Below are 26,144 nucleotides of genomic sequence, written 5' to 3' on the forward strand. Positions count from 1 at the left end.
TATTCTATAATCAGCACAAGAAAAATGCCCTTCAGATCCAACGTTTCCGTTCACAAAGTTTTTCGCAGGAACCACAGGAAAAATCAATCACAGATTTCCAAAAAATGACAAGCTAATCTCGTCCGATTTGAAATTTGCTTATTTATTTGATAGTAAACTTATAAAACACTTTTGACAGAAATATAAATTGAAAAGTATTTAAACAGCATCTCAAACTTGTGCGATTCCAGCATAGTACAAAGGCAGAATCCGACAAAACGCACCGCGTGTGACAAAAGGGCCCTCAGGCCACGTTATTTATACGGTGCGACTATAGAGAAACAAGGAACAACATTCGATGGTAGTATAGTGACGGTACCGCCAGCAGTACGTACCGAACAACTGGTGGACGACGTTCTCTTGTATTCGTGACATCGCATCTTGGTGCATGGTACCGCCAGAAGCTGCTGGCCAGTTTTACGATATACGAGTGATTATTTTGTGGTTCTCTTTGTTTTATTACAAATAATAAAAATTTGCCGGTGGTACCGCTTCTTCAAGTTCAGTGTGTATGTGAATTTTGAAGAAGGTAGCTTAAGAAAGGTCCTGATGGTACTTCAGTGTGATTTTTGATGTTAATCATTTCGTGAAGTTCTGCTCGGATTAATCCCCTTTACGTGCTGTTAAGCCACCTTTATTGGATTTGCTGTTTGTTCCTGATTACAAAAATGGTAAGCATAATGTTGCAACAGTCCTATTGTACTATCTGTCAGAAAATCCAAGCGTGAACTTTCATCATCACTACCTAACTTAGCAATAAGCTTGCCAAATATCCGTTAAATCATAAAAAAGTTTATTTTGTTTGTTATTATTGTGTTAATTAGTTTCAAGTGTTAGAATTAATTCCAAGGATCAAAGTTTTGCTTCTTTTGGTCTAGTCCAAAAGCATCTCTTTATTTTTATAATCAACATCATGCGGGCAAAACAAATTTATCCAAGTGCTTGGCCTCCGCATTCGTTATTTAAAGATACTTGAATTTATGTTTCGGGTTATTGACATACTAATTAAGAATTTTATTACCACAATTTTTAATTCAAGTAATACTTGAAAAATCTTGCGATTCTTCGTCAATCAAAGTATCTTAATTATCCTAATAATATCTTAAAAATGTTTTCGGGTTATGTAAACCATCTCATCAGTTTGCTTATGTTATTATAAGTATTAATTATTGAGAACGTCAGGGTTATTTTTAAACTAATTTTTGATGATTGCGTTCTTGTCGGTACTTACATAATTCATTAGTACCACGTGAGTTTCACTATGAAAAAACGATGTTTTATATTATCCTTATTTCATAAATTTCTGTCAGTCAGGAAGGTAAAACCGAAAGTGTTACTTTACAGCTTCAAGCGCAAATAAGACTGTAAAACTTCCAATTTTTTGAGGGTCGTAAAATTTTGCCGCCCGCTAAATAACACGTTTATAGATAATAAAAATGACAACTGGTTGGTCATGCTAACCCCAATAAAGAAACAGCTGGTAGTGACGGATGAAATAGGGTTTTCTAACAATGTACTCAGCATGAAAATATTATTAAGCAAAGTTTGAGGGTTGTAGTTCTTCCTAAACGAAAATATTACCTAGACCTAGAAATAATAAGATTGTGTGTTGCAATCATTTCCACCTAAAACATCATTAACTGACTGAGCAAGCAATTTTTTCTGCCCACTAATTGATAAGATAAATTTGATCGTTATCTAATAAAATTATTCTGAGTGACTTTCAAATTAAGTCAAAAATTAGCATAGAAACGTGTTTTACAGCTAATCTACCGGAAAATCTACAACTCCACTAGATTCTGACCATTTTTCAAATAAACTGTTGCCTGATAAATCAAAAATGCATGAACTCATGACTATGTGTTTTCCTGTATGCTTTCTCTTTACACCTCGATTACTCCGCAACTTTGTATGCCCAACTATCCACAATTTGTGGATAATGCATTGCAGGCGATTTTTCTATATTCCACAGATTTAGACAATTGTATTCGTTTTTAACAGGGTAATAAATATCAAATTATTATCCAACATATCGTAAAAAGAACTCTCGATGAATGAAATAAGAGGTTGATGGCATTCACACGAAATAAAGAACAAAACTGATGAGGAACATGGAACCCGTTCTTAGTCCCGAACCCACGGTCTCGTTATAAATTCGATCGTGATGGGGCCCCAAAAAGCAAAAAAACCGTTTCCGTTTTCTTCTCTCTTTTGTACAGATGCAAGCCGAGCAAAAAAGGAAAAGTTGCCCTTTTCTTACTATACGTGGATGCACCTACAACTTTGACTGCCAGAACTAAAACATGGAAACGCCTGAAAGGCCCGGTGTTTGTGTAATATACTCAATGTGGTAACTGTAAATATTTGTCACTTTCATTCTTCGCAATTGGGCATTAAGTGTGAAGGATTGCCACTTCGCATACAACTGTGGGCTTAATTTGTGACTTTCTTAATGACTGCAGAGCGAAAGCTTTACGATGTTACGAAAATTAGGGAAAGAATAAGAAAGACATTGAGTGGACGCTTCAAATGGAAATGGAAGTTTTCGGTTGGGCAGTAATAAAAAAACAAATACAATTTGTTATCTTTTTTAAGAAAACGGTCTTCCAGTAAACTAAGATTATTCTGTTCTCTTCTCTCTTTAGATTTTGTAAAAATACATATGTACAGGGTGATTGTTTATATAATACTCATTAGCTAACTCCGCTATTTTTTTGTTATCTGACAGCTTAGTTTAAATTAGCACAAATGCAGTGTTTTTCTTGAATCGCCTGAATCTGAAAATCAATTTTGGAGAGCTGTAAGAACTAAAATTGTAAGAGCCTCGTACGTGACGTTGATAATATAATTCTGGGTTTGCAACATTGTAAAAGTCAATGGATAATTGTTAAAAACTGTCACGTAACTATACAAATAGTTTAAACTGCAAAAATTCACACACAGTTGTAAAAGCTGAAATTGTAAAATACACGTCACGTAACGCTTATGATGATTTTTATTTTTAAAATGTAGTTAAAACGGTGAAAATTTGGTAAATCAAATTTAGACAGTGGCAAAAACTTAAATTGTAACAGACACACCACGTGACTTTAAAAATGCAATTTAGAGCTTGCAACACTGTAAAGGGCAGTTGATACTAAATGCCAGTATTAGTAAAATAATTCAATCATTTTAGTGTTCTTGGCAATCAACTACAATTTATATTTTCTCAATAAGTTAGATATATTTGAAATGTACATGCAAAACATGTGTCAAAATTTTGACATTACATTCTGGCGATTCAGAAAAAATACTAAAACTCTGCTAACTTAAACTATGGTGTCAATTGATAAAATTTACAGAACAGCTAAACAATTGCTGTTGCAGAGATTATTTTCTAGTTCTATTATAAATTTACAAAACTAACTAAGTGTACTAAAGCTCATTTAACTTTAAACACCCAATAACTAGAAAATGATGATACCCACGTATATTTTTTGTAATAATAACAATAATAACAACAATAAACAAGTTTGAAATATAAACATTTGCTCCTATCGCACAAACGACTAAGCAACATTCGTGTAGACATTTAAGTGGGTGTTGGTGTGTGTTACAGTTTACTATGTAAGTTTTAAATTTAGTTGTATTATCTTTTTCTGTAGTTTTAACTTTGTCTTACAACCAGTTGTGATGAAAACATTTTCTTTTCAATCCTTATTTAAGTTTCAGTCAGTTAAGTGTTAGTCATACATTGAGAAAACAAATTTTTGCCAAACGAGCATGTTTTGATAACATTTGACTTAGTAACTGTTGCAAGTTCAAATGTGTGGCAACTTTGTAATTGTTTTTGCCTTATACTCTTTATTGATTGGTCTGGTCTGTAAAACTGTAAGACTTGAAACAAAAGGTGCATTTATAATTGAATTTCAGATAAAGTTAGTTTACTGTAGTGACAATTTGTGATGGATAACTTCGATTGAACATCCTATAGAACACTTATTGCCCTTTATCTTTTAAATTTAACCACAGCCATTACTGATGTACAATAGAAATGTATCAATTCTTTGGTTTGCACAATAAGGTCGACTCCTGCATTTCATTACTAAATAACTCGTCAGAAACTTCACGTTCACTGAGCTTTACGCTTGAGCCAAGCTATGATTAATAGATCCTTTCAATTATTTAGGAAAAAATTATATTACTGATGTAAACGACTTGCACTAGTAGACTGCCTTGCAAGATATATGGAACGTTTAATCATTCTGCTGATGATCCAGCAGAACATCTTAATGATATCAATGATCAGTAAAACTTACTTACAGAACGACATTTTGTAATACTTTTGGTCTGAATATTATTTAGAAACACAAATGAATAACTTCTAGTTGATATATGTTTAAGTAGAATGATGGAAAAGGCAAACCAATTGTTATTAGTATTAATTAATTTCCAAAACATTTAAGTGTTGACTTCTAAGAACTTTCAATCTTCGATATCTTATTAACATTAATTATTTAAGCAATTCCAGCAAAAATGCTTTGATTGTCGGCTAGTCGAAGAAACAGTCCTATCTCTAAATAAAATTGACCTTATGATCTTTGACACATGCATTTTGATTTGATCGAGTTATCGTTATGGCTGAATTTAATGTGTTTTCATTAAAGAAGTAACGGCCATATTTGGAGCGCATTCTCATTCACTAATTTTCTGGTGGTCTTTTAATTAACTTCCTTATTGGTTTAATTAAACATTACCTGAATCTTTAGTCTTATGAGGTGGGGAATTAGTATTAATAGGCCACGATCGTCGAATAATAACCAATACTTTTTAAAGTACAGACACGGACTAAAATCATAAAAATGTCAGCTGCTTTCAAGGTTCAACAAGGTGTTTCTAAAAGCTTGGGCACATGCTCGAAAATCTCCTACCCAGCCTGTCTCTATCATATTAGACCCAAAACTTTGGCACCTGCTTTTGTCGAACAGATGCCCGCCCAGGAAATTCCTAATCAGAATTTGGATTTTAAAGGCCACTTAAATGATTTTATTATACAGTGTCCAGTAAAAAAACCCTTGCAAATGTTTCACTGTTCATGCCAATTTTGTGCCCCGTCGTGTTGATGAGTAAGTAATTATGTAAATATGTGCCGAACCAAAATCATGATCATTTTAATATCTTTGATTTCCAAACTAGATCAAACACGAACAAGTAACTAAAAACATCAATCAAACCACTAGGCAAGATTGAATCGATCAGATTTACCGTCATTATTCTAACTGTACCATAAACCTAGACTTACGAGTAATGTGAATGAAATCGCAACGAGACGTGTAAAAGCAGCGTTTGGCTTTGAAATTCGTTTATTACAGCATTCCTTTGGCATCAAAGAATGTTTCAACTTGACAGGGGTTTTACTGCCATACTACCCTCAGCAGAGCAACATCTGGTAAAGCCAACAGAGTGTGTAAAAATTCGAGACCATTAACGGTAATCGGAAATCCTGAAAGGACCCCTTAAACAGGATGCGCTAACTATGTTGGGAGAATCTTGATTGAATTAGAACGAAATTAAAGCATCCGCTCTTAGATCTGGCACGCTTCCTAAAAAATCCTTTGTTTAGAATGCTTTCCCTTGGAAAAAAACACTCTGAAATATTTTAAATAGCCATCGGCAATCTTATCTGTTTCACTTCAACACAATGTCACGCCACCAACTCAGTCGCTGGTGGCTTTTAGGATTTACTACCTTCAATATTTCTTGAGAGGTAAACGCACCTGTCGGATAATAATTTTGGGACAACTGCTCTTAATAGGGACTTTCAGCTTCAGCTTCAGGCTCATTAACATTCACACCCTTAAATGTAACATCTTGCGGAAAAATAATATTGTTAATTCAGTACCAGTTACCACACAGGATGACGAAGATCACTTAAGTTATGTTTTGTTTTCATGGTTCAGGTAATGCAAAGAAAGAGTCTGCGGAAGGTCTCTACTAAATGAAAAAAAGGTGGACTAATATTACAGGCACAGTTTGAGATACTTACTTAACAATGGGTCAGGTAGCTAAAGGCTGATGAAGATTTGGGGTTTTTGTAGAATGTATCAATATGGCAATTTTTTTCAAACATGGTACATCAGTCAAGAAATATCAAATGTTCTTGGTTTCGTTTCTTGTAATTTCTGCTCTTGAAAATTTTAAAGCAAAAGTAGCACAAATTGTATACTTAACGCATTGTGAGTGTTAGGGAAGTGAGATCTTCCCAGATGTGACTATTGTCCTTCAGCAACTAACTAAACAAATAAATTAGGTTATTTTTTAACAATGTTATTATTTAGACTACAGTATGTATCGGCATCTGATTGACTACAATGACAACAAAAAATCAAATATAAACACACAATATGCCTTCATACAAAAGGGTAAGAACGTAGCTAGATAATTTCTAATTAATATTCTTTACTCTAGTCATCGACAATATCCTTTGTATTACACATTTGTTAAGTCCGATAATAAGACAACAAAATAGGCATTGTTGCTCTATTACAAGCTTTGTTTTTAGGCAGGCGTCCACCAATCTATGTTATGCATTGCATAAATAAATGCTACTTTCCACAACAATGCACTCGTGATTGGATTTGTGGGATAACTATCAACCGTGAATTATATTCTGTGTTAAGCGGGATCCACAATGAATATGACGACAAGATAAGCCATATGCATTTACCGGCTTTTCTACCACACGAGAGATTTAAATTGTCAGTTGATAGATATTGTTCAACTATTCTTCACCAAAGGTTACACTCCTTTTACAAAGAATTATTATTGTTGCACCACAATAGTGTTTATTTCAATATTATTTCACGTTGCACCAATTTTACTATCAGCTGACTAATGTTTCGTTGCCTTGATAATAGCCAGTGTTAGTTTGACTAATTAAGGCTAAAAAGTTAAAATACTGTTTATACGTGTTTCTCGAAACGTTCCTTGCTTTGTTGCTCTTGTTGCCAAATCACTTCCGAAAATATTTACTTAAAGCAAGAGGTAATTGGCAAGATAATGTAATGATCGTTTGTGGAAATCGTTTTCAGTTGAACTGTTAATTGATTTAAAATGGGTATTTCAATTTGACGGTGTGTCAATTTCATCGAATTTGCGACTGAAAAATTTGTAAAGATTGTTAAAAAAAAATTTGTTCAATTTAACTTGCGCGTAAAGTGTAATTACGTTAAAACCGTTTTAGGTAGTCTAATTTTAAAACCCTTTTTCAAAAGATGAATACAGATGCTTGTATTGTTGTCCTACGCCACACCTGGCTAGACCTATCAACCCAAAACATATTTCAATGCCTGCTGTAAAATCTTACATTTTAAGGCTTACAACAAGTTTTCTTGTTCTTGCCAAGAAAGTTAATAATACTTCCAAGGCATTTGAGTGGGAATCAATCTTTTAGGTGAGTTCTTATTCTTTCTACAGAGGAACTACTGCCGAAGAGCGTCTCATAGAGTCAAAAAACTGGAAAATTAAACCCAATAATTCCTCTAGTAATCTATACTTATCCATAACCTGACCATTGTAGATATTTTTGTTATAATCATTGCACCAGAGCAAAGAACGAGTTACCTTTAGCGTGCTCCAGTAAAATCTTGTTACAACTTTAAAAGAACTATTGTATAGAGAGCAGAAATTGGTTGGTTCAAGAGAAAAGTAGAAGAATGTTAGTCAAAAGACGACTAACTAAAATCATAAAGAGGAAAAGAATCGGTTGGTATGATTGAGCTGGCTAAATGACCAGCAATTTTAAGAAAAAACTAACTGATAAAATGTCTAGTGGTTATTTGGCGAAGTTGGGGACAAATAAGTTCTATACCAGTTCTTGGCTTAACCTAACCTAACTGATAAAAGAACAGCGGAAAATTGTACTGAAAGGATTGAGTTTGCTGATGGTCCAAAAATTTCTAAAGTGATAAAGGAAGAATGTGTTGAAATGATTGAGATGGCTAATTGTTCGGAACTTGCAAAAGAGGAAAAGAGAAAGAGAGAAGAAATAATTTGTAGTACATAGGGACCCCTAGACTGCAGCCTATGATGGTCCTAATTATAGGACAAGGTATTTGGAAACCTGAATAAATAGTAGTAAGAGAATAGTGGAAGAAAGTTAAGTTATTCAAAATCTTTAGCTTTCTCTAAAAAAATAGTAGGAATAATATGGAACAAAGATAAATATAGTGCACCCAACATCTTATAAATCACAAATAACTCGATCATGTTAGTCAAAGTATTAAAACGCTATCAGTAATGCTGTAATGAGATATTATTAATCTTGATGCAGCAGCTTGATGCTCAACTATCCATAAACATTCAAGTTCATTATAATTTAGATATACTCTTCTAGCCAGCCAGATACAAGATGCTCTTATACTCTTTTATGATGCTGGAACATAAATATATCGAGAGCCAGACTAATAAGCTCTTAACAAAGTCTTGAAAAATAAACCTCGTCTAAAAGTCAACCGGCAGTAATTAAAACTTTATTGCAAACTGAGTGGACGTACGTGACTACCAACAATAACGGCGTGGTAATACCACGCTTTTATTCGGATAGATCACGGTTGGGTTCCGTTGTTTTGGTACGAACTGACCAGAATTTATTAGACAATTGTGCAGAACGCGCTTAGAAAACCTGTTTCGTGAGAAACACGTTTGCCGGCAAAAATTTTGCAACTAAATGACCATTTAAGGAAATCCTTTCATTTGCTTCTGGCTGGCCAATTTTAAGAGTTACGTCCTGAACCTAGATATTGTCCTCGTAAAAATTAAATAATGTTTTTGTTGTAGAATTTTGTTAGTGTTTTTATGGTTCTCTTGTGAATGAGAGTTGTTTTCTATAATTTTCTATTAGCGTTAAGTACCTGTCAAATAATAGTTATGAAGCATGTAAAGTTGTACCAAGGGCACAATAATATTGTCAAAAAAATTCATTGAACGAAACTGCTCGTCAAAAAGAATTGGACAGCAAAATGTTTCAAATTTTTTCTTTCTTCAAATTAATTTTTTTGAGGATTAAAAGGTACTTTCTTCCTCCTTCTGATGACCTAAATAATTTTTTGAAAGTTAACGGTTACGAATATACAGGACGTGACTGAGGTGTAGTCAAAAAATCAAAAGTTCGGTCCAAAGCCATTTCTAGCAAATTTTTTATTTATTTTTTTTAATAAACTTAATCGAGTCTTGTGGTCAATATCTCTAGAAGTTTTCCCCAGTTTGGTGATTAAATGCCGTTTACAAATTGCAAAATTTCAAAAATGGGGTTATTTTTACTTTTCTTGTTTTAATTTAACCATTTTTTTAAATCTTTGATAGAAAAAAAATTTATCATGTTTTCTTTGAATCTCGATCAATCGCAGTTACCATTTATTAAAATCATCAATTTGATTAACTCCACTGACTAGACAAGAATATCAAACATCATTTACAACGACTTGGTTTATTTTAACTTTAAGACAAAAATATTTGTTCAGATGCACGCACTCAAATTTGTTAAGTTATCGGCAACAAAGAACGGGAAAACAAAAAGTAAAAAAGTTTAATGCCTTTGGGTACACATCCACCAACGCGCTAAAAAATTTATACACACCTCTCGTTCAGATACCCTGAAGGTAAAGAGGGTTTTCTCGATTTGTGGCGTTTTGTTTTTGTTTTATTATAACTTCTAATAGTCCAACGAGAACGATTCGTTATTGGCTGAAGGCAAAGTCCATATGTGTATTTCATATTGGTGAAAATATGCGAATATTTTCTATTTTTAGGCAGAGTATATCCAGGAAAGGTCAATAATCGACGATGTGTTACACACGTGCGTTGCAATTTTAGTAACGCATTATGCAGATATATTCAGGTTTACACATTCAAACTGACTTAACTTATATTCGCGCCTACAAAGTGTATGCCAAAAGGGTGTCACTGTTGTCGAATGTTAATTAAAAGCAAATTAGGTAATGATCCAACCGCTGAAATGTTAATTAGAAAATCAAATATTGCGCTTTGCTAGTAACTTTAATAGAAACACTCCTTTATAAAATATTTTAAGTTTCAAAATTTATCCAGCAAAACTATAGAGTTTTTAATATATAATGTGAATAATAAAAAAAAGTATTTTAGAAATTGCAGTGCAAGTGCACGTAACATGCTGAGTGGTAAAAATAAATTTTCATAATTTGAAAAGCGCTGGCAATTTTAAAATACTGCATATAGGAAAGTTACATCATTTTAATCCTATCTTTCAGTAAGCTTAACTAACTGCTTAAGTATAGATAGTTCACACACAATTCATTAGCAGTAAAGTGATCCTTAAAATTGCATTAAACGAAACACAACTAGAAACTATTTTTAAAAATGAAAGAATTTCCTTGCATATTACACATTAAATAAAATACACGTAATTTGATCCAAAACATTTTATATTTTGACGTCACGTACCAAGTTGAATAGATTCGGTTTCAACTTACTTTCCACTGATAATTTATTGTTTCTTACGCTAATCTTTTTGCTAAAGTGCGTTTGTTTCAGATATATGAGCCCGTGGGAAAATAGTTTCCTCTATAGTAGAAGAATTTCTGTAATCTTATTCCACTACAAAACAGGCTTGGCTGGCGTTAAAAGACAAGATTCCATTTCGCAAAAGTACCAGTTTTTTTACAGGTTAAATGATTCACTTTTACTTTTACGCTCAATAGTTTACACTATACAAGTTGAAGTCCATCTACTTTAGAGTGTTCTACTCAAAAAGTGCTTTAAGTAAACTCCACTTGAATTGTCTTTCTATAAAGTAGCCAAGATTGGTAAAAGTCTCATTTTTCGGGAAGAAAATTTTAAGAGTTTACTCACTCCAAAGTTATTTTAAAACATTATAATTCTCCAGAGACAGACACACAATTTCTTACCTTTTATAGATCCAGTGGGCACTTACACGTACAGCCAAGAACGAATATTTACTACATCTAGACACTTTGTCACAACTAAAAATATTTTATGACCAATACCTACTCCATAGCTCTACTCCTACATTAATAACCGCGTTTACCATTTTTAATTAATTAAATTTCTTAAAGGGGAATAAAAGTTTTGTGGTCTATAAATCTATCACCGGTAACAATTGAAATATTGACCTTTATTAAATTAAATTACGGCTTTTCCTAAAGGGTTTAATTCAATTTGAACTGTGATTAAATGAATCTAGTTACACATAGTTAAAGGTTAAATCAGTATGGTCGTTGAATTAATTCTGAACTAACATTTTATAAGGTCATAAACAATAATATGAAATATGACAAAAAGTGTGTATGTAAATTAAATTCACCTACACACAATTTTTTTGTTTACAACCTTGTCTTCACTGCCAAACTTAATTACGAATTTAATATTTTCTTTATGTAAACACCTTTAGAAGCACCTTTAAATGTTAGCACCATAACGATTTTGTAAAATTCCAGCTGCCTTAAACCGTAGCTGGCTGGTATGTATACATTTGGCAAATAAAACCAAAATAATTCACGAGCCAAGGCACAGGCAGATGTAATTTAGATTGCCATAGAAGGTGTTAATGACTTGGCAATTAGTAAGGTCTGGTTTCCAATATTTGTTTTTTGCTTTACGGCCAGTAGTAAATTTTATGCAACGTTTTTAGTTGTCGGTATTAATGAAATTTAAATTAGATACATAAATTTGTAGCTTCGAATAGCAATAGGAAACGTTCAGTCGTAAATTTCTATTTACTTTTACGTAAATACAAAAATGTAGACATCAAAGCAAATAATACACTCAATTAAGTGGTTGCTGAAAATTTGACAGCATCTTTCAAGTATCGTTGATTCCAGTTTTATTAGACTTATCTCAGATATTGACAAGAAAACAAATCTGCAAATATTATCATAAAATAATACTGATAAATATATAACACAAATTGACAGTATAGTTGCATTAATAATCAATGTAGTATGGAACAAACAAGGCAGAAATTACAGTGTTGCATGAATAATAAATGAGCTTAGATCATTTTTCTATGGTTGGAATTACTATTTCCACTTAAGGCAACCATTATTGTTAATTTTTTACGTTGCACCAAATCACTAAAATGCTTACCTAATGTGGCATTTTTTATCGATTATTTCGTGCAAACTGACGTAATTTGTTCTCGTGGCGACAGTATACTATGTACAGGGTGTCATAGTTGTCAAAGGATATTTAAGCAACAAAGAGGAAAAGTCAGAATTCTACTTGCACAGAACTAGATTACTGTTATGCAGTTTAATGAACACGGACAGGGTATTGATATTTGAAGTTCTCAATATGATTTAGAGGTCTATAAGACTTATAAGACTTTGAAAATGGTCCTAGAAGCCTCTGACAATTTAAAACAACTTTGGGAAGGTTTAAGATTTAAGATACTTATAGAAGCTTTTGGCAATTTTTAGAAAATTGTCAGTAGCGTTTAGACTTCTTTGGCACATTTAACATTGTCCTAGATGCCTCTGATAATTTAAAACAACTTTTTAGGCCGTTCTCAATATTATTTAGAAATCGATGGAACTTTGAAAATGGTCCTAGAAGCCTCTGACAGTTTAAAACCACTTTGGAAAGGTTTAAGGCACTTGTAAAAGCTTCTGGCACTTTTTAGAAGGTTGTCGTTGAAATTGCAGATTAGAAAAGACAGCGTAAGTACAAACATTAAAAATGTAGAGAAACACCCAAGATTTATGTGTTTTTAGATCAATTCCTTATTTCACTATATTTCTCACAGACAGCTTCTTGTACTCACTCTGGAATTTATAGCACCAATCACACTTTCACAGATAAAGTACGAATATTTACTGGAAAAAATAGCATAAATCACCCTGGTTTAATTGAATTTCTTCTCTTGTAATGAAAACTGTTTTACCTAAAATTTAAACATCCACTGCTAGGAGAAAATCTGTTCGGTTCAATCAACTCGGATAACAATAAAACAACTTTATTTTCCGGTATATGGATGGAATCTTGGGTCTTATCTACAACTCCCTACGTCTTGTCCCTATTTACTCAATCGATGCAAACGTTAATCTTCGTCTGTGCAGGAAATTTGCTAAACTTGCTTTGTTGTGCAAATTCTTATTACTTTTCTTAACAATTATAAATTAGAAAACGAGTTAAGGAGCACTATTGCTATCATCGTGAATAATTGTCGGTAGTTAGCCTCGGGGTTATTGTCTAAAATGGTTGTTAATAGGGCTACCTGTTGTGTCTGAAATTCAATTACCAGTAAAGTTGAAAATATCGTTAAAAAGTCAATAGTCCTGCTCTTCTTTATCAGTGTTTACTATGTTGTCAAGTTGGAAGACATTTATCTTCGGTAGGGATTATCGTAATCTGGAAGTTTTAACTCGTACTGGTGAAACTGATCTGAAACTGCCTGTTTTTTCGTACAAAAAGCTTTTATTTTAAAAGCCTATTTATATGCAAATTAACCGTAAATATTACTTTTATGAGTAGCTGCTAATTACAAAAGGTACAGACAAAAAAATTTCACATCTTTGAGTGTTAACCTTTACTTCGTAATGAATCACCAGTCTGAGAATGTTACAAGGAATTCCGAGGGTAGACAATTGTATTAAAAGTACATACAGAGTGTCACAAAAAAACCTAATTACACAAAACCTACTAGAAATAAACGATAAAAATTCTAGTAACCTGAGTTGACCTTATGCTTTGTTTTAACACCCTGTATTACCTGGCTAAGATAACTGTGTCTCACATTCTGATAGCAGATAACTCAAGCTTAGCAGAGCACTACCTTAAAGAATTTATTTGAGAGAGAAACCTTTTATTTATTATATCCCGGTTTAGCTAGTTATATAAGCGGCTTTCCAATCCCATTAATTATCTTTATTTTGATTCAAGAAGCCAGGAAACTGAGTTTAGATAAAGCTAATGCAGTTACTTCCAGTATTAGATCGAGAAAGATATTTAATATCAAAGCAGTGAAGTTATTTGTTGTTTAAATTTAACAACAATAAACATTTTTCGAATAATTATATTCAACGATGTGTAAGAAAGTTAATACGAATCGACATTGAAACTGTGCTATCAAGGTAGAGTATAATTTGATGTCATAAAATTGTATTCCCACTTGTATGTACACATCACTGCAGAAATAAAAAAAATGCTGTTTGCAGTATCCAACACAGATTAATCACGAACAGCGGTAAAGACATATTAAATTTCATGTAAATTGCAACAGTTTAGGTTTAATGCGTAATGAAATAATGTGTAAATAATAGCTTCCTAGTTTGTATTTATGAAAATTTAGCACGCTTTGGCTACTACTTCTTGTAAACGAGGAATGAAATTAATTTATTACTCGGCGAGACTCACGAAGTATGAATATGGATAAGGCCAATATGAATACGCACGTGCTGTGTTATTGAAGCCTTAATCAATCTGTTGAATAAAGTTTGGTTTTATATTTCGTTTAATGTAGCCGTGAAATGTTGGATCATTTCCTGTAGTCTTGGAAAACTTGTATTCTTAGCAAATTAGCCTGAAAAATAACGTAAAATCAGAACTATTTAGCAATAAATTGGCATGAAGCACTAAAGTTTCCAAACTGAATTTTCAAATTAACAGCCTTAGTAAAGAGAAGTGGAGTGAAAGAAGGACTCATCAGCTCAAATCGATTTCAAAATTGCCCTCTAGATTTTTATAGTTATTCAAAAAGTTTTCTCATTCAGCTTCGGTATGAAAATGTGTACTAAAAAGTTGATAAGGTGAAAGAAGCGCAATACTTTTATGAAAAATGGAATGTGATGATTTTGCACTACTTACCAGATTGTCCTATTTGAACTGTATCACTCTCATTTTAAATGATTGGCTTAATAAACTGAAACGTGATGATTGACACTGAAATGCATTTTTGTAATCATAAAATTTGGATACAATTATTTCCAATACATTGCAAACTGCTATCAAATCCGCTTTTGAGATTTGCATTGACAAAAGTTAAGAAATGGCGATAGTTTAGTTCAAGTGCATATGGAATACTTTATCTAGCAAAGTAATATGAAAAATAATTATCTTATCGTTGTAATAGTCAATGATTTACTACAAATATTTAGAGTCAAAAAGGGTTAATTATCGACCTTGTTTTGATTTTTGTAGTATGTAACTGAAAAATGTGATACAATTTATGGAACGTTAGAAAAAGTTTGATTTTATGTAACGGAGAGATTGATAGTAGACTATGATAGTAATAAAATAGAAAATTTATAGTTTTACACAATAATATACATTGTGTTTGTGATTGGTAAAAAAAAACAACTTTCTGACCAATCAGCTGGTTTCATTTCTCTCGAAAAAAACCTGGGGTAAAACACCCCCTCTCTTTATTCGCTCTATTTTTAGTCACATCTAGACAGGAAAAAACATCACACCCCAACAGTCATCTTACTTTCGTGTTGGTTTAAGTTTGTTCTGCTGCAGGTAGTCTTATCAAGTGTTTACGGAATGATAGCAGAAAAATCAATAATAATTATGCATTCTCCGAACCAGGTGCATAAAACACGATAACTCCCACTCCTCCCACCCTCGTACAGGAAATCAGCCTGCAGGAAGAATTTTTCCTGATATATTATTTCCAGCCGCAGTAAAGTTTCAGTGTTTTCGTGCTCGTGCAGTGTGTTTGGATTATGTTCTGAACTTATCCAGGTGATTTATTATACAATTACAATGAAAAAAATTTCTCAGAAGCAAAATTTCCATTTACGCCCGTATTAATCAAGTTCAGTTTCCACTAACACAAACACAATACTGTTTTATAAACATTTGAATGCAGCTGTACCGATCATAAAAAGGTACATGCGTGACTTTAAATGATTTTGCTCTTTTTCTTACTCAGCTCAAACGGCTGCTGCTTGTTTGGTACAGTTCAGTTTCAGTAGATCCAGTCTGCTCGAGGTTGTGTTTCATTCGTTGTTAATTTGTTTTCAACACCGAATTTCGGGTTTTTAATGTTTCGATGACTTGATAATTAACGTTTTAAGTGATCAGTGTATGGTTGTGTGGTCGCATAAGTGTTTCAAAATTTTTGGCTGTGTAAACAAAGTAAGCAACTACCTAAAAACATTGGGTTGTTTCAGAAACAAACTATTTACTTAAAAGGTTTTGTTATCTTTGAGAGCCCAGCCTATTTACGTATTAATTTGTAGCGTTATCTTTAGGGCGAGGCCTTTTAGTCAAATGGACATTAGTCAATTTAGAATTTTCGACCAGTGGACGAGTACAAAAAAATATAAATAAATAGCGGTTTGTTGTGATGTAATTAATGGCAAAACCTGAATTTTCATGGTTTTCAAGCTTTAGTAATCAATAATAATAATGCCGTGAAATTCCCTTCCATCAAGTTTCTTTTGGTAAAACGTTTTCAGGTCGGTAATTTAAATGTTTGAATATTTCGATTAACTTATGGAAAAAGTGCTGTTTTTCAGAAGAAGAATAATTCGAATAAGAACGGATACTATAATGTCAGTTTCCCCAACATTGGCTAAGTTGAGTTTAAACAAGCTTACATAAGTATAGTTACATAAGTAAGTTGTACTCAAAATCAACTTTAAAATATCAGGGTGGCATAAGACATTTAAAGATTGCAATATGTCTTGTCTTTAAAATATAAAGAGTGTTTAGTTACGTGTATAAAGTGTAAGGGGCAAATCTTTGATAAATTGTAATCATTTTGAAGATACAGGGTGTCAAAGTTTAATTTTTTCCAGTTTTTTCGTATTGAGCTCAAATTAGGAACCACTAACTCCTTAGAACCTGCATTGTCAGAAATTTTAACTAATTTTATTTTAGTTTGCAAGGTTTTTTACGGACATCCTGTATCTCCGAAAAAAATGCTTTTGCATACCCATGTTCACTCCTTTAAGTTTGTACACACACCCTGTATATCATTTTTGTATTGACTGTGATATGTCTTGATAAAAATGTGGAGTATTTTTTTGTTTTTTTGAAAATTTTTAAAATACCATTATTAGACAGACTTCAAAAAAGTAAAATAGGAAAATGTTAACCGTTTTTGCTCTATCTTTAACCGTTCGCCTGCTGCAGCCTTCCAAATAGTGAAAATTGCAATTTTTAATAGTCAATATCTCGGAAACAACAAAATTTAGAGAAAAACTGTTTGGAACAAAAATTCCCTAAGTTAAGCAACAGAATCAAGAAATTGCATCAGTTAGTGGAGTTGTCGAGCAAGTTTATTGTTGCCACTGATTTCATGTAGATACGGCAACGCTGAATTTAAGAAAATAATTCAGATGTATTCCTTAAGACCATATTTCTTAAAAAAAAATTGTTTCAAACATTTTTGGTTTCCGAGATACTGTACCTCGCATTTTAAGTTGGCCACCCTGTACCCTAGGGTAATTTTCTTTTGATACACAAATTCGTATACATACAACAGAAATTAACTTAATTGCTTGAATCATCTGGTTTTAAAACCCCACAAATCCATTTTTGGGAAATTATTTTGCTCACAAATTCTCTCTCTATTCCTTTAACAATACCATTCCAAAAATAATGAAAAAAACTTTAAATCCAATTAAAATTTGTTTATTTTTTGTTATTTTTTTAAACCAGATCAAAAATTAGAAACTTCTAGATTTGAAGTTTTTGAAGTACTACTAAGACGTTTTAGAGAAATACAATCACAATCCAGAAAACAGAATTCAAGAAAAATCCGTAAAGTGAAAATAATTTATGTGAATATTCTGACAAAATTCCAGATTGAATATTGTTTTTCAAAACTGTTTTCTAAAATATGTGTTTTTATTTTAATGTAACTAAACAAGTAGAGGCTGAATCCATGGATCTAAATTTCAAAACTCTACAAACCTATAAATCAATATCACAACGCGACAGGTACTTCTTTCTTTCGTATCTATTTAATTCAATTTTTTACTACACTATATTACAGAAATGCAGTTGTTTTTTCGACTTAAATTAGGCTTTAAAAGGTTTTTGTCAATTAGTCAATTTCCCAACATTGACAACAACACAGTGCTCATCAAACAAAGAGTTGCCTCCAGCACAGCTTTCCTGATTCTAAATTTGACAATATAAATTTCAAATTATTCACCCTAAAAAGCCTGTTTATCTTCAATAAAGATGTATTTCCAGATTTCCACTCAGAAGTCTATGTATTGATTGTGTTGCGTGTTACATGGAATTCAACACTCCTTCGTCTGGCGTATCAAACGTAAACAGGTCATGTGGAATAATTCCCGTCAATTTAAAGATTAAAAATCCGAAAATATCGACCGGATTTACGAGGGAGGTGTATAAAAATGAGTGATTTATTTATATTTGGTTTAAACAGACTGTGAGATCAAGGAACACTGCCTCCTCTCACCTTGAAACGTGTGCGTATACGAGGGGCGATTGTCCTGAAAAAGCGGTCTGTTCTTGGAATGATTACTTTGTTTGAAGCGCACATAAATTTCCATACGGCAAAACGGCGGCAAAACCACGTTGTATACACCACGTAAACAAGTTTTCTGTTTTGATGTTTGACCTTGTCCATCAAATAATATGCAATTATTCTTAACTAGCTTGAAATTGAAAAAAAAGCGCTCATGATAATGAACGGCAGGATAGACGCTATTCAAGTTGTACTAGTTGCCGGTGTAGTTTTGTTTGAAGTACATTTATGTAACTGTGTGGTTATTGAATTCCATGTAAGTAATCGATTACAGTCCAAATTTTTAAAAATACCGATGCTTCCCTAAAACATACATTTTGTTTTTGCAATGAGATATGCGCTATCTGTACTGGCGTAATCTGACTTATCTGATGTATGTGTACCTACGTCTTGCCAACAATTTGATAAGACTGAATGTATGAAATATTTGTTTCGTTTCACCTTTACTTTTTACAGTTAGTAAAAGCATGATGTAGTGGAATTCATTGTGCGCGGTTAACTCCTAAAACATTCATCCTGTAAAAGTGTTTTAGTTTTATTATTGTAAGTATTCAATGTTAAGTCTAAACATATTTGTCTAAATGAACAAAAAAAGTTCGTTAGTTTAGAAAAATAAAACATCCTCAAGCCTATGCTTTTGTTTGATGAATAGTACTTTTTTAAATTGCTAATTTAGTACACGAGTAAAAGCCGGAAAGTTACATTATTATACCGCAAGTTTTAAATTGTAAATATTTAACTGCTAAAAACGGAGAAATTACTTAGTTTTAGACCAGTACTTTTACTAATATCTTATCACTATAAAGTTTTTTTTTCAAGTATTATTGCAGCTGTAAAGTAAAACGCAAAATGTTAGTCTTAGCATTAAGTTGAACCCTTAGAAACACCCTTTTTAGTAATTGAGGATTGATTCACCACGGATGCACTCACAATGTTTATTACCTTACTTAAACCATTTATAGAAATATTGTTATCTTTGCAAACATAATATTGATTTCCTATTAATTTTATTTGAAGTTGCTTCATCAATGATAATTCTAGGAAAAGTCGAATTTAGATTGGGTTCTCTTTAAAGTAATAAATAACATTTTTGTTTAAATACGAAAAGTAGCGAACCATTTTGTGTGATAGAACATTAGCTGCAATAATTATACGGTCGTGTTAAACGACCGGATAACAATTGACCTAATTATCAACTTTTGCTATTAACGAACTAATTAACTTAGCGGTGTCCACGTGGTTCCCATCAAATGATAATCATATTTGATACATTCAAAAATGATGTGTTTGATACAAGGGTTATCACTTTTTTCACCAGAGAACAATAACTCATATAACAATCAGTTTGACAGCAATTAAATTAAAAAAATATTATAAAGTGGAATTGCACTGTTATAAAACCAAAGAGGATTATTTGGTGCAAAAAACTACATTCACTGCCCTAATAATGTATAATAAATGAATATTTTATGCAACCAGGAAATTTTAAACAGATTTATTATTTATTACTATAAAGAATACGATAGACAACCAGAGGGACTGATAGTACTGACCAATTACCGTAGAAAATTGCAGAACTTATCGACTGTAAGAATCCTGAATTATTCATAAGTTATAGCTTCCGATCATCATCTGCGGCACTTCTTGCAGTCACTAAAGCCAATTTGTTGAAAATAAAGTAACGCGAAAGCTGAAAGTTAAATTCTCTTGCCGAAGGATAATATCCAAACTATCATTCAGTAATTACAGGCTTCTAGCTCACAAGAAAAGGAAAACTTTTAAGTAAAATTATTATGGAAATTGAAGAATTGAACATTTTCTGTATAATCACAAATCGTTATAAATAAGTGATTTCTGAACAATCGTCAAAACGAATATCCGCTTAGGCTATTAGTATGGATTTAATTTTTATGGCAGAGAAGTCTAAATAACCAAACTGTTTATTTTTTTAAAGTAAATCAAAAGAAATAGTCCGGCTGCTTTATTAGTTTATTTGATTATAAAACCCAAGCACTGTTTACAAAGCACAATTAATTGATCATGTTTGAACTTGGATACTGTATGATTCAAAGAGAAACCGGTTCTAAAACAGTAGAACAGCAACTAAAACACTCATTATTTTTTAAATACTGCAATAACTGCTCTTTTGACTGGTACAATGTGATTTTAAGAATCAACATTATAAAGGCAATATTGGAACCATAGTTCAAGTCCATTTTCTATCTACTAACTAATTAAATTTTTAATTTTAAAATCGTTATTAACATAAACTATTCTTTCAGGAGGAAGCCAACCACATTCTAAACACGCAGCACCACTATGGCAGCCACAGAACCGCTACTGAACGCTACACCAGCATCTCCCGAAGACAAAACCATCTTTAATTTATTATCAAACATCAAGGATCAACCAGATACCATAAAAACTGTCATTCGAGTGGACCCTGATGACGACATTGTGATTCTAAAGCGCGACCCTGAAACCCATCAAAGTGTTATTAACAAATCAGCTTATCTGCGTTTACATAAAACTTTATCGCCTGAAAGCAGCAGTACTGTAGATAAAATCAAAGTAAAGTACGAGCAGGAAGCTCAGAAAGGACAACCGGAAATTAGGAAGAGTGAGACTATTGAATCGCTTAAAAATAAGTATTCTCCATCCGGTTTGGGTTATACTGGTAAGCCTCCAGTTACACCCAGGAAATCTAGGCTGACCAAATCCCAAATTCTCGTGTCATCTAAACGAGAATATGCGCAAAGAAGGAGCTTAAATATCGAACCCAAGAAAAATAAAGATGTGAATTCGAACGATCTTCAGAACAGTGAAAAAAACAACGAAGACGACGACGAATACATAACGATAATAACGAGATCAGACTCGGAGGAAAGTGTTCATAAATTCGAGAAAGAACTTTCAGTTTTTACAATGGATAAGAAAAAACGTTCGAGCAGCTTTCGCAAAATTTTTGCAGTTTTTAGCAATAAAGAGAAAAAGAAGAAGAATAAAGCGGAAAACATACAAAATGGTGACAACTTACATAACGAAAGTACTTTTAGTAGACAGGTTCCTTATAGACATACTACAGCCGGAAATGATAAAAAGAATATAAATATTGAGAAGCCTAAGTTGCAAAGAAGTGATAGTGATCCAGACGAAATTGGACGAAAAATGGAATTACTGCTTAGCGAAGGTTTACCACCTGTAAACAATTTACAGCGCAACCCAAATACTGGCTACACCACAATGGATAAGCCACTATACAATACCTATACAAATGTACCTCCTATACGCAAATTTATCGATACCAGTTCCTCAGCAAGTACCCTTGAATCGAACAAATCAAATATACATCATCAAAACTCCTTAAACAAGCCCAATCAAAGTCACGAAGACGAAGTGGAGGTAAGACCCAATTCTTTCAGACCAAACAGAATATCTGACGGAAGGAGAGACACTCCTCCCAGATTAATGGAAACTATTAAGCAAGACGTCCGATTAGTTAATCCTAAAGCCTTAATACCGATTAACTCTGAAAGACCACTCCCTAACCCTTATCAAAACGGAAATGCAAAAGAATTGAGTCCTAACGATCATTCACTGTCTCGAAACAAACCATTTTTTCAAAGTACTCCAACATCACCAAATCAACGAAGTCCATTCATAGATGAAAACTACGGTACTGTTTTTGATAGTCTTGACAACAGGCAAAGATCTTTGATTCAGAAAAACAGTCCTGTAGAAGGTTCAAAATTAAAACTACCTCCAAACAGGGAAATAGTTCCTCTATCACCACGTGTTAAGTCACCAATACCTTCTGATAGTGTTAGTACGGACAAAATTATCGCTACTGAGCTCTTAAAAAATAAACAAGAAACTACTCCTACTAAAGAACGGGTTCCTAGTCAGCAACGACTAAACTTTGACACGCAGCGCGATTATTCGGAGAATATGTACAATAATCAGTCTCCACGTAATGACATTCCTGTAGTTAAGCCTCCAGTACCTGGGAAAATTATAAATCCTCCAGAACCTGACTCAAGAAGAACTAGTCAAACTAGAAGTAGCAACGAAAGTGTGGTTTTGCGACATCCTCAAACCCCAAATCAATACTTGTCTAACCAGAGTATTGCTTTAAGGCGACCAATGACCCCTTCAGGTAATCCAATACCTGACTCACCCAAAACCACTCCCCAAAAAGACGACATAAGGAAAAGTGTGGAAGCTTACTATTGGAAAGAGATTAAAAAACTGAAAGACCAGGAGAACTATCAGCTCTACTTAATGCAAATGCAATATGGATATACAGAGGAGCCACTTAATGTGCGAAGGTCTAGAAGTATGTCTCCTGTAGCTTCGAGAACTGGTAGACGAAGCATGAGCTTACCTCGAGATGGACGCCCACCACCGAATGTTATGCCAGAGCCTTTGTATCCACAAATGATACCAGAAAATCGTGCAGTGGTCCAACCTAGAAGCATGCAACAGCTACAGTTCCAGCAACAACAGCAGCAGCAGCAGCAGCAGTACTTTCAAAGAAATGCTCCTGAAAGAAGTACAATTGATGGAGTAAGTCCACGGAAAATGATGGATGGTACCAACAGCCTATACAAACCAATATTCAAGAGAGGTAGCTTGAGTACTCCCCCACGGCAAGCAATGGAAGATTCACTAAAGAGGAAAGTAAGTTTTTCTAGTCAAGACCAAAATGTTCAGGTGTGGCCGACTAGGAATGGTTACACTCAAAGCCCTCCTCAAAGAAGATTGGAAAAGATGCAAGGAAATCCGGATGATGAAGTGTTTCTACCTAATTCACCGCTTCGACGTAACGAAGAAAACCTTTACTACAATGCCCCTAGGCAGAGTATGGGTGAACCTGGTTATGTACTGAGAGCAAGCCAAAATTCGTTATATTTGCATCAAAGGCAGCCTATCGAACATCCCCATAGAGTTAGGTCATCACCCAGTAGGCAGCAAGACTTGTATGGGCAGCCTTTAGATGCGGTACGTCCTTTACCTTTATCTCGACACGGATCTATCCAAATCCAAGAAGAATTATATGGGCAACGACCAATTCCTAGAAGGGTGTCCTATCAGACTATGAATCCTTCTAGACCTTTACCAGCCCCTCCACAGCAAGAAATATATCAATTAACAGTCAGAAGACCAAACGGGATGCAACTACCTCCTCCCAGAAGGGAAATTATAGTAAATGACGAAATCTTTGGTGAATTTGGAGGATATTATTCGTCAAACACCCAGCGTCAAGACAACGTCCGAGTCCTTCAGTATTATCCCCCAAAGCAAGTGACTGTAAGCAACAAAGCTTGTGACATTTATGGACAAATACATGATCTGGACCGGGAAAAGAACATTCAACAATCTGGAGTTATTTTAGGTCAGGTACGGCGACCACAGGAGAATTTTGTTCGCAATAGTCGATTAACTTCAAGTGCCAACGACATGTATCGGAAAATGCCTCAAAACTACCCCAACGAAACTTTATATGGAAGAATAGAGCAAAATGGAGCTCCAAACAGACCTCTACCTCCAGTACCTTTTAAGAAAAATTTGGTTTCAGACACTGAAAGTGTGTCAGATGCTAGTGAAGTACAACGAATTATGAACAATAATCCGAAAACCAATAAAAAACGAGGAATTTTTGGAAAATAATGTGGATTGGACACAGCAAGTTTTTTTTAAATTCCAGGATTGATGTGATATTTTATTTTTAGCCTCTGACCTATGTATATATCGTAATCAATTTTCCATAATTTTGATTGGAGCAAATACCACTTTGGGCCATCAGAAGGGTAATCTTATCGTTTTATTGACCTAACGAAAATGTATTGCTGATAAATTACGTACCTTGTTCAAGCACATTACAAAATGTCATTTTTATTTTTGGCATACATTTACGGTATGTTACGTTCGAATAGAAGCAATTTCTACCGTATTACTACTAGTTACTTATAAAAAAAATTAAGTATAGGACTGTATTTTTGTACTGTTTTTGAGGATCGATATGCTTGGTGTATATTTTTTTAAGTTTATTTGAGTACACACACTCAACAAACTCGTTACAAGTACTGTATGTTATACGCTTTTGCATTTTTCGTTTTTTTTTAGTGCCAAATATCAATAAACTGGCTGTAGACGCAGTATTAATTTTCTTGCTTTAATTTCTGCGCTTTCCATGTAATTTATTTTAGCTATAATGACGGAGTTTTTGCCAAAAGGGTCTGTGTTAAATAAACATGTTGTCTATATGGTTTGAAAAGAATTCATTAAGTTGATTCGTATTGTCCGTTGTACATTGTTTTAAGTATTTTGTACCATACAAAACAAATAATATATTGTTACTATGACGAATTTTCTGGTTGTTTTTTTTTCCACCAAATCAAAAAAAGCTTTAAGAAATTTTTAAGTTCTAACAATAGCAGCTTGAGTTTCTTCAGTATATAATTTTTTGCTTACTAAAGTCTTTCACGTTACAGGGTGTGTTCCAATGCCATAATTTTATAATTTTAATCTCAAAAATATGTTTTATTATAGTTTTTAATTAGCCTCTTGATTCAGTCAGCTGAGAGTGTTTTACATTTATTCCAACGGTACCACCAAACCACCATCTACATTTTGCAGTTTGAACTTTCTGTTAGTACTTGGGTAAATCTTTAGCAGACATTTCAAGCTGTAGACTTTAGGTGGCGCTGGTATTAGAAAAAAAAAACTCTAAAACAATTTGAAAAACATTCTTGCAAATGTTACTGTTTTTGACAGAAAGAACAACTTTTTCAATATTATATTGTGGTTTTTGCTATTTCTACGTTCATATTAAGCTTGTGTGATTAAATTGTATTGACAAACTTCAAAGTAACTGAAAGAAAAACTAAATAATTAGAGATTGATTAGTTTTTCATTACCATTTAAATTGAACATTGAAAACGTGAACAGTAGGACCAAAACGATCAGAGCCAGACAATAAACCGGGACGCTCTAATTAAAGTTGGTAAATTGGCATTTTAATGAGAAAGCAGTAGATAAAAAGTAAGGTTTTCCTGAAATATCCACTTAACTTTAAAAACTATGCTTTATCTAGAAAATCCCAATTGGTTTAGGTGCATTAAACTTTTTTTAATCATGACTTTGTATGTTATATCAAGATATTTTATCTGTCTGTGTTATTGATTAATCTGAATGCATTAATCATAAATGGTTCGATTCGATGCTTTATTTCTTGGTTCTGCTAAGTCTCACACACATTCCACTAGTTCTTGACCTTTAATGCATAGGTCAAACTGTGAGGTCGAGTATGTACGAGGTCGTCTGATCTCTTCTACTTATGCTGACCCACAATGCAAACAGTATAACAGTTACAGAGAAAACCCATAATCGTGAAAATGTTCATGTAACTATAACACTTTGGCTGATAATCCTATCATTATCTCTTAAATGATTTAATGCAATCTAGAAATATGATAATTTAAAAAAAGTAGTAATTTCGCTGACAAATTTTTATGTCGCTGATTAAACAAACGTTAATGATTAATTCAGTCATTTTGTAAAGATTGATTTGGTTCAGCCAATTTAAACAAATACTGTAAAAGTAAAAACCATCGAAATT

General features: G+C 33.2%; 1 protein-coding gene across 6 annotated transcripts; it reads left to right on the plus strand.

Annotated features, from left to right (window-relative positions):
- Window positions 1–367: 367 nt before the first annotated feature.
- On the plus strand, window positions 368–24,892 carry LOC145727658 (uncharacterized). Of its 6 annotated transcripts, none has more exons than XM_081977432.1 (2): window positions 368–710; window positions 20,806–24,892. In XM_081977432.1, the coding sequence occupies exon 2, from the start codon at window positions 20,843–20,845 to the stop codon at window positions 24,191–24,193; it is 3,351 nt and encodes a 1,116-aa protein (XP_081833558.1). In that variant the 5' UTR covers window positions 368–710; window positions 20,806–20,842; the 3' UTR covers window positions 24,194–24,892. The 6 variants fall into 6 exon arrangements, with proteins under 6 accessions (XP_081833558.1, XP_081833559.1, XP_081833562.1 ...); XM_081977433.1 differs by lacking the exon at window positions 368–710 and adding an exon at window positions 3,513–3,645; XM_081977436.1 differs by lacking the exon at window positions 368–710 and adding an exon at window positions 15,632–15,756.
- The last annotated feature ends 1,252 nt before the right edge of the window (window positions 24,893–26,144 follow it).

Source organism: Ips typographus, linkage group LG4 (genome assembly GCF_016097725.1).
Source record: "Ips typographus isolate SLU linkage group LG4, UJ_Ityp_2.0, whole genome shotgun sequence".
NCBI classification, from domain to species: Eukaryota; Metazoa; Arthropoda; class Insecta; order Coleoptera; family Curculionidae; genus Ips; species Ips typographus.